The sequence below is a fragment of the Nelumbo nucifera genome, chromosome 1, assembly GCF_055504915.1.
Source record: "Nelumbo nucifera cultivar China Antique chromosome 1, China Antique-T2T, whole genome shotgun sequence".
In the NCBI taxonomy this organism is placed as follows: domain Eukaryota; kingdom Viridiplantae; phylum Streptophyta; class Magnoliopsida; order Proteales; family Nelumbonaceae; genus Nelumbo; species Nelumbo nucifera.
Genome location: NC_142649.1, coordinates 175,348,657 through 175,358,903, shown reverse-complemented (window position 1 = coordinate 175,358,903; position 10,247 = coordinate 175,348,657). Strand labels below are relative to the sequence as shown.

Sequence of the window (10,247 nt, the reverse complement as noted above, 5' to 3'; positions counted from 1 at the left end):
TATACTATTTTGGATATTATGAAATCTATTATAATTATGTTTCTACTTTTAAGAAATATTTTAAATTTATTATATAATTTCGTTATTTTAACTATTTAAAAAATAGTTTTGATCATTGTTTTGTTGTTTAAAATATTTAGTTAGTTAAATATTTAAATAATATGTAGTATTTTTAAATTTTTTTATTTTAAAATTATTATGGTTTAACTATTCGAACGCTGATGTACACATTTAGACGTAGTGTTTTCTAACCATCGTTAACTTGAACGATTGGACCGTTTGGCTTGAGAACCGTCAAGGCAACATGTTTTGTTTCACTCTTAACTCAGTCCTTTGCCAAAAGCCATTGATTTGGTTAGGGACCCATTGACCCGGGTGGTTAGACCATCAACCTATTCTTCCCGTTCAATGGTTTTTGGTCGTTTTTTATTTTATTTTTATTTTTTACATTGGAATGAGTTGTCAGTTCAAACTAAATGGTTGAACTAATAACCAAGAAATCGATGGACAGAATGGTTCTGGTTCCAAGTCGGGTTTTAAAACCTTGTTTAGACATGTATTCTCTAAAATTTTGAAAAAAATGAAAAATTAAAATAGGTAAAAAATGGGCAAAAAAATTTAAATTTTTTTATTTAAATCTATTACAATTTAGCTATTTCTAATATGTTGTCATTAAAAATGTTTAATCATTGGAACATTGATTTACACATTTAAACGTAGTGTTTTCTAACCATCATTGACCCGGATGGTTGGATCATTCAGCTTGGGAACTGTCCAAACAATCGGTTATGATTCACCCTTAACCTAGTCCTTGGCCAAAAGTTGTTGGTTTGGTCAGTGACCTATATACCCGAACGACCAAACTATACAGCCATTCAACCCGTTTATTGATTTTGGCCATTTTTTTATTTTAACTATTTTTTAATTTTTTAAAGTTAGAACCGGTTGCCCATTCGAACTGAATGGTTGAACCACTAACCTAGAAACTGGTGGACAAAATGGTTCCAATTCTAGGTTGGGTTTTAAAACCTTGTTTATACGTGTATTCTTCAAAAATTTGAATAAAGATTGAAAAATTAAAGCAGCTAACAAAATTTTCTAGGAGTGGAGTTAACCACTCCTATTTTTTAGTTAGTGGGCTTAGCCACTCTCACTTTCCTAATTTCTTGGGAAAAAAATTGGAGATTGCAATGCGGACATGGTAAGTCCTAGTGCTTTTAGAGGGAATCTTGTACCCCCTCTAGAATTGCTTGGTTTGGGTAATTGAGTAAGGACAAGACTTCTGACATGGCAAGCTGTACTTTAGCCTGATAAACTAAAAAAATAAAAGATCATAGGTTAGATTTTGATAGTGTATTAGCAATTTTTAAGGTTGCTTGGCCCAACCTAACCTACATTTTAACCCTAATAATTAATATTTGTTTGGCCTAGGACATGACAAGTTGCCTATGTTAATTATGAAACTATGGTGTTTTTTTCAAATTAAAATTGTATTTAATTTTAGTCCATTATTAAAAATATATAAACATTTTTATTTACAAATTAATATAAAACTTGTTACCTAAATATATATGGATCTAACTTTTAGCTCAAGCTTAGGGGTTGCTAGTTTGGTCCCTACCCGCTAAGGCTATCAATGGACTCTAAAAGTTTGATACCTGATTTGATGACTTAGATAGATAGATAGATAGATACTATGAATAATTATATAAAGTTAAAAATGCTAAATTTAATATCTAATATTTATATACATTTATAATACATATATATTTTTAAAAATAGTTAGTTTTTAATTTTTTTAATCATTTTAAATACAATAGATGGTTATGAATTAAACCTGAATTTGTCCAAAATCTAACATAAGAATCAAATGCGAAGGCAGATCTTGAGATTTATAATCAAATGCGAATGTGAATGCAATTGATCCGATTTGAATATGATTCATTTTTAGCCCTACTGCCCACATTATGTGTTAGCTTGGTGTAGATTTGAGTTTAGATCTAACTTAGAAAAAAATAGTTGCTTGAGCTCGAGAATTTGTTGGTCTAGTCAGGTTGGGCTAAGTAATAAATCATTATCCCTAACTAGGAGTCTTATGACATTTCTAATTGGAATACTATTAGTTTTATTATTTTTATATGAAATGAAAATGGTTCATTTATTACTTTTAATAAAATTTTACTTTGTTATGAATTTTAATTATCATATTAATATTAATTATTTTTAAATAGAATTTAAAAGCATTTTAATTTTAATTTTTGAGCTACTAATTTTTATTAATTTTTAATAGTTGCTGGATAAAAACTTGCTAAAATTTAATATTTTTATTAACTTTAGTAATTCTTTTATTAATTTCAATTATTAGGTTTCAAATTATAATTTTATGATGATTAACCAATTAAATATAATTTGAAATATGAACCAAATAAATGGAATTTGGATGAGAGTAAAATTCTCTCTTTAGACTACAATAGGCTAATAGTGAAAGAGGCCTACATAAATATGTTAAAATAGGTTAATGATGAAAGGGGTATGACCTATGCCTTAGAATTTTCTCCCACTCTTTCATTATCTTTAGGTTATTTAACTATTTATGATATTTTTATTAACTAATTTATAAACTATTATGAACTAATAGTTTAATAAATTTTAAACTATTGTGGTCACTACTAAGCAAATAGCTTTTGGTTTATTGGGTTAATGAGGAGAGGTGAGGGAATAAAATAAAATAAGAAAAAAGAAAAAAAGTAAAAGAGAAAAAAGATAAATGAATTTTAAGCAATTTAATGGAGTAATTGGGGGCAGGGAGAATTAGTGGAGTGATTGATTTGAGGAGAGAGAGAGAGAGTTAATGGAATGATTAAGGAGAAGAGAGAATTAAAAGAGTTAATGAGAAAGAGAAGAGAGAGTTAATGATGAATTTATGAGTAGAGATGAAAGTCTTAAAGACTTAAAAGTTGATTAGCTACTTGAGTAGTTTAATTTAATTTTAATAATAAAAATTAGAAAAACCACAAATAAATAAATAATGGTAAGAAGAAATGAGAGCCATGCTGATAATATTATAGGGCTTATTGGGTTTAAAACCTATTGCTCTATGGGGCTATAGAACCTGACCTCCCTAACCAAGTGGGGTTTGGGAATGCAGATTGCCTTAGCAATGATAGGGTGGGTATGGGATTAATAGGAATATCTAATTGGGGATGGGGAGTGAAGTCTACAACCCACCTAATTATATATATTAAATATATGTGTATATATATTATATTAAATATTATTTGCATTTTAATTTTCCTTTATTTTAAATAAATACATTTTTGAAAACAAACTTTTAATTAAAAAATTCAGGGAACCCGTTTCCATTGAGGATTGGGGTGTAGGTCAAATTTTTTCCTGATGGGGATCACGGTCAAAGAGGGGGATTAATTTAAAACTTGGAGTTGGGACAGGGAGTATGATCCCTACCTTCGCCCATTGCCATTGCTACCTGGGGAGCCATCCCCCAAACCTAGACCTGTTCATGGGTCGGGCTAGTCCGGCCTAATCTAAGTCGGGCTTGGACAAGATTTTAGGTCTGCGGGCTTGGACTCGAGCCTAAAATATCGGGCCCGACTTTTTTTTTCGGGTCGGTCTCAAGCTTTCTCAAAAAGCCCAGCCTAAGCCCGAGCCCGAGCCCGACTTGATGATGTATTATATTAATAAAAATATATTTTATATAATAAAAAAGCATATATATAATATATTTTTCTTCTCTTTTTTCAAGTAATAATGAGACTTTTCATTATTATTTTTTAGGTTTTGAGGTCTTTTAGTATAAATAAAACAACTCTTAATTGAATTAAAAAGGAAAAGTCTTTTTTTTCCAAATTTCTAGTCGGGCTCGGGCTCGGGCCCGAGCTTTGGGCTTTATAGTCAGGCCGGGCTCGGGCTCAGTACCTAGGCCCAATGGTCAGCTCGGGCTCGGGCTCGGGCCTGAACATTTTCTGTTAATGTAAAGGTAAAGCCCGACTCGGCCCGTGAACAAATCTACCCAAACCCATTAATACAATTCCAATTATTATGGTAATTATAAATGTGGTATCCAATACTTATGAAAATTATTAAAACCTTCCAATTACTTGTTTGAATAATTAGAAGTTTTATAATTTAAATTTCACTAAATTAAATTTCCAAAATCACTAATTATTGTTTTTTAGTAATTATTGATTTCAATATTTAATTTTAAAATATTTTTTAAATTAAATTACCAAAAGCAGTAATTTTTAGTAATTAAAATTTTTAATTTATCAAAATTTTGAAAAATTATAGTTTAGGTGTTAATATTTACTGAATAATATTTAATAATATCAATAACCATTGAAAATATAAAAATATTTTACAAATTAATTTAACTACCCAAATTAATTTAACTTATTAATTGAACCACTTTTTTGGTTTTTAGGTTGTTTATTGAACATGTAATATGGATTAAGAGGTGTTTTAGGAGGAATTTCAGTAATTTTAGGTAAGAGATAATTTTGGGTTGAGCGATTGGGAACATGAGAGAGAGAGAGAGAGATGGAATGGGGCTCTAGTAATGAAGATAGAGCTTTTAGGTTACATGGAAGGGTTGGGAAGAGGTAAGGGAGAAAGGAGAGAGTGTGAATGACAAATGAGAGAAGGGGGAATGGAAGAACTTACTGAAGCCTATGTTGCTATATATAATATAGTATAGATAGATTTAAAACATCATTTTTATGGAAAACTTGCTGAAGCCTCCCCTAATGTTTTTGACCATTAGTGAAACCTCCCCTGAAGTTTTTGACCATTGCTGAAATGCCTCTGAAGTTTGATAATTGCAATCATCCCCTTTGAACTTTATAACACAATTGAAGTAGACCTCCTTTGTTAGAATCCTTTAACAAAAGGCATGAAAATGTGGGAAATATTCATACAATTATTTTTGACCAAAATATACCTCTATTTTCCAAATTTTCTAGTCCAACTTACGTAACAGTAAGGTTTGCATTCCTCTTTCTTTGAAGGCCCGACTGGTTGGGTAGCAAATTGAGTGGTGGAAATTAATATTGCTTAATTTAGATAACAAGTTAAAGGAAACCGGCCGGTTTATTCTCTCTTGAAAATGACTCTCCTCACACCAACCTCACAGAACATCGCAGCCGTGAATTGGGAACATCTCGGTTTCAAGTGATCAAGGGAGGACTAAGGAGGCTGCTTGTTACCAGCTGGCAAAATTTGAGAGAGACACGGTGCCATTTGTTATAAATATATGAGAATTCAGAAAAGTTGGAATCTGCGAACTTGCAGAGAGATGGGGAAGAGCAAAGTTCTTGTAGTTGGGGGTACTGGTTATCTGGGGAGGAGGCTGGTGAAGGCCAGCTTAGCCCAAGGCCACGAAACCTATATCCTCCACCGGCCTGAGATCGGAGTGGACATCGACAAGGTGCAGATGCTCTTGTCATTCAAGCAGCAAGGAGCTCTCCTGGTTGAGGGGTCTTTCAATGATCACCAGAGTCTCGTCGATGCCGTCAAGTTGGTCGACGTTGTCATCTGTGCAATCTCCGGCGTGCACATTAGGAGCCACCAGATCCTCCTCCAGCTTAAGCTGGTGGATGCCATCAAGGAAGCTGGAAATGTGAAGGTGAGAATAAATCCCATGGTTTTTAGTTTTTACATGCACAGGACCAGGAATCGAGAGATTAAATCATTTTCCAATCAACCAAACGGTAATTCAAGGATTAAATTTGATGGGTGGTATTGGGAGTGTTGCGTGTAGGGTATTAAATTTTCAATGTGGTACATAATATTATCAGATATTGTAGTTATCTGTGTATGAAATCCATCACTATTGCTCTGTGCTCTTTTAATTATTTTGAATTGATTTAATTATTCTTAGATTTATAGTGATTTTCAAAATCCGGGTGGTCGAATATAGTATACCTATATCTTTGAAAAGAGTAGTGTGTTCTTTGAAAGAAAAAAAGACTACATGTGTTGTAAACCCTTGGTGCAATTTGGGCCTCTCCCATGAACAAATAACAACTCTGTTCACAGAATATCAGTTGCATATTGAGAATATCTTCATACATACATGTGTTAAATTAAATTAATGGGGAGATAGTCCCAAATGTGCGGTTGGATTTCATCCTTCTATTTATTTTTTAATATTTTCTTCTCCTTTCCCTCCCCTATTTTCCTTTGTCTTATCTTTCTCTCAAGTCTCATCAGGCGTCAGCATCTCAAGAAAGCTGCAACACAACAACATAAGTTTGTGTTACTGTTGTCATTATTTTGCCCTAATTGTGTAAGGATGGGTGATGTTTCTAATGCACCGTTGCAATGTTTTGTGGTGGGTAGCGGGTCCACAGTCTCAAAACCACCAGCCCAATTTATAGGCTCGTTTATTAATCGAACCGAGCTCAAGCCTATAAAGCTTGGCTCATGAGGCTCGCGAGCTGAGTTTGAATAGCTACATAATAATAATAATAGTAAAATTAGTAAAATTATAAAAAATATATATAATAAAAATATTATAGATATAATATTTTTATTTTTATATATAATAATAAATAATTATTATAATTCTTAGTTTTAAATATCAAGTAAAAAATGCTTTTTATATATAATTCCTTTTTTATTTTTATAAAACATTTTTCTCAAGTTGAGCTTATAAGCTTTCGATTCGAACCGAGCTCAAGCTCGAGCTTATGCACTTTTGACTCGAGCCAAGCTCAAGCTTGAGCTTATGAGCTTTTGACTGAGCCGAGCTTGAGCTCGAACCTCGTACGACCTTGGCGAGTCGAGTTCGAATAGCTAGCTATTCAGCTCGGCTCGGCTCGAATCCACCCTTACTCACCAACAATACAGAGCTGTATTATTGTATGATGTTCACAAGCTGTTAAAACATATAGATTTCACCCATTATATATGTTCACTAGCAATTAAACATATATATTTCACCTGATTAAGAGGAAATTAACAGGCCATTGAATGGGTGTTTATTTCTCTTTTATCTTTTATCTTTTAAAGAGGAATCTTGTAACTTTTTGCTTTCCTATGATATCCTCAAAATATAAATAAAAATTCTCATATATGAAGTTAAAATGGATATTTGACCATTTTTAGAATTCTAAAGAACATTCTCTACTTTTACCAAAAAAAAAAGATCACCATTCTCTACTTTTAGAATTCAGAGAAAATAAAAGATCACTAATACCAATATACCTCTTAATGTAATTATTGCACTTTTAGACATCTAACATCAGATCAAACAAACAGGCCCTTTATTCAAAAAATCGATCGATGACCCTAAAAATTGATATATAGGATAAGATAACATTGATATATTGCATTATTTTGAACCTTGGGGTATATACTTTTAATATTTGCATTTGGAGAAATGCTAAAGATGCCAATCATACTCAAATTCCTTGGTGTTAGATGTATTGCTGGATGAAATGATGTATAACACAGGGAAAATCTTATTGATGGTTTAGGTTGTCGAATTTGAATAATTAACCAAAGTTTTTTTTTTTTTCGAAGAAGGATTGCGTGTATGGGGTGAAGTAGGATGCAAGATAATACGATTCCTACCTTATATGAGAGAATTGAGGCGAGAGGAAGGTGTGGTACAAATTTTGCATCAGTTTTTTGGATGCAAAATTTGCATTGTCAGTAAGAGCAAATGTCTAATGAGACAAAAAGTAAAAGTTTTATATTAAATAGGAATTTATAATTACAACAAACAGATGCAAAATCGAGGCAGGTGCAAAGTTTGCATCTAGGTCAGATTTGCACCACAAACAATGAAGAATTGATATGCACATATAGATGAGGTCACAAAATAGTATAAATACAAGGTTTTGCACTCTACATATTTGTATTTGTATTCGAACTAGTTTTATGAAAAAAACATTTAATTTAAATAAGCGTATTATTGCAGCGTTTCTTGCCATCGGAATTCGGCACTGATCCAGCACGAATGGGAGATGCCATGGAACCCGGAAGAGTGACATTTGATGACAAGATGGTTGTGAGGAAGGCAATTCGGGATGCCGGAATTCCTTTCACTTATGTCTCTGCAAATTGCTTTGCCGGCTACATGGTAGGAGGTTTGTGTCAACCTGGCAAGATACTTCCTTCCAGAGATAAGGTAGTACTGTTTGGAGATGGCAATCAAAAATGTAAGTATCAATATAGCCTACACTTAAATAAAGATAGTAAAACATTAAAATTTTGTATTCATTATGCTAGTCTATTAATCAAAATATTCCAATTTTCACCCTTTTCTCCATTCTGTTTTTTGAATCTGCCCGAAATGGGCTTCTCGTGTCTTTTCGGCACACCGTCTTTTGGCAGCTAGATCTTCCGTGAGCCAAACGGGAATAGATCGAAAATCGGTTTTTTCGGTTTGTAAACAGCCGAAATACCGTGCGGAAAGATACGCCAAATGGGCCCGTAGTGAGATTTTAAATCTTGTATTTAAAGATCTAGACTGTTTGGTAAGTATCATAATCTACTATGGTCTACAAAACTGTTAAATGAAAGATTTTAAGTGCTAAAAGGATTTTTGCCTATTTTGGCCTTTCGTGAGCTTTTTAGGGCATAGGTCTTTCACTCTTTCTAGCTTTTGTCTATCATGGAGAAATGCCCAATTTTGGTCTTCCAACCTGAAAGAATTCCTAAGCTATATAGAGTTTGATGTAACCAATTTAAAATCATTATTGAAATCATTTGTTTACTTTTATAATTTTTATTGTATATCGTGAATGCATAATTCATAGATCAAACTTGAAATTTATTATATAGAGTTTGATTGCCAAAATTTGTTTTCTTTGGCAGCAATATTTTTGGACGAGGATGACATCGCAGCTTATACTATCAAAACCATCAATGATCCACGTACACTGAACAAAACAGTTTACCTCAGACCACCTGAAAATATACTCTCTCAGAGACAGGTTATTGAAATATGGGAGAAGCTAATTGGAAAAGTGTTGGAGAAATCCATAATCTCAGAAGAAGAATATTTAGCTAGCATGAAAGGTAATTTTTGAAATGATTATATGTTAATTAGTTGGAAAAATCTATGATGCTGGAAGGACATGATGCCAAAAGGGATTTGACCAATCAACCCCCCTTTCAAATGAATTTTGGCCTTATTCATTTACTGGTAAATAATGGAGGAAGTTGGTCAATGGGTATCTTTTTCATTTTGACCAACTTTATCACACTCTTTTCGTGTTATGAATGGGTTCGTCATAAAAAGTTACTTATCCATCTCCCCGGTGGGTAAGTAACTTTTCCCACATTGGGGGAAATTTTATAAAACATGATAGGACAACTTTGTCCATTTTAATATTAACTTTTTATGGGTAAAAATATAATTTTATTATTTACTTGAAAAACCTGAGAATTAAAAGACTTGGGTAAGTGAATTTACACATTTACTGGGTAAATTACAAAGTTCTAAACAAATAAGACATAAATAAAAACCCACCTGATTGGTTATCTTCTCAATATAGGTTGTTATAATGTAAAATCACTCAATTTCACACATTTCATTTAAATATATAGTATTATTCTCTCATGTTTATTTTGGTTTTTTGGAAATAAATTAGGGCAAAGCTATGAGGAACAAGTTGGACTAACACACTACTACCATGTTTACTTTGACGGTTGCCTTACAAATTTTGAAATAGGCCCTGAAGGAGAAGAGGCATCAAAGCTTTATCCAGAAGTTCGGTACACAAGAGTAGATGAATATCTCAGACGTTACTTATAAATACTAATTAAATTAATATTTGATCTGCAAGTGTTCTAGAAAAAATAAATTTCTTTATGGTTCTTTGTGTTGTGATATCATTTAATTTCTTATTTTTATGTAATCTAAAAATGATGCTTTTCATTGATATGGAATTGTGCATGCTAGATCTCAATCTCTTCCTTTACCCAACAAAAAATAAATAAAAAATCTCTCTCTCTTCCTCTTAATCACAGTTTATTTAGTTTCACTTGTATTTTAAATTCCGGGAAGCTCTATTAGGTCTTATGGTTTTCTCCTCTTTTTATAGTATTTTATTTTCTTAATTAACAATTAATGACTTTGTTAGTTAAAAAGTCTTAAGGTAAAATATTAAAACCTCCCCTGAAGTTTCTGACAATCATGAAAACTTCCTTGAGGTTTCACTTTCATAAAAACCTCCCCTATAATTACCAAAAACTTGCAGTTATCTCCCTTCTATCTT

General features: G+C 32.3%; 1 protein-coding gene across 1 annotated transcript; it reads left to right on the top strand.

Annotated features, from left to right (window-relative positions):
- Nucleotides 1-5,293: 5,293 nt before the first annotated feature.
- Nucleotides 5,294-9,911, top strand: LOC104596321 (bifunctional pinoresinol-lariciresinol reductase-like). The gene is made up of 4 exons (XM_010257399.3): nt 5,294-5,641; nt 7,943-8,183; nt 8,842-9,045; nt 9,621-9,911. Exons 1-4 carry the CDS (start codon nt 5,312-5,314, stop codon nt 9,782-9,784), a joined length of 939 nt encoding a protein of 312 aa, XP_010255701.1. The 5' UTR covers nt 5,294-5,311; the 3' UTR covers nt 9,785-9,911.
- The last annotated feature ends 336 nt before the right edge of the window (nt 9,912-10,247 follow it).

Bases quoted from the DNA above. Each gene is read 5' to 3' on its own strand.
- LOC104596321 (XM_010257399.3), top strand. From the start codon at position 5,312: ATGGGGAAGAGCAAAGTTCTTGTAGTTGGGGGTACTGGTTATCTGGGG. The intron at 8,184-8,841 runs GTAAGTATCAAT...TTTCTTTGGCAG, and splicing joins TGGAGATGGCAATCAAAAAT to CAATATTTTTGGACGAGGAT. The intron at 9,046-9,620 runs GTAATTTTTGAA...GAAATAAATTAG, and splicing joins ATATTTAGCTAGCATGAAAG to GGCAAAGCTATGAGGAACAA.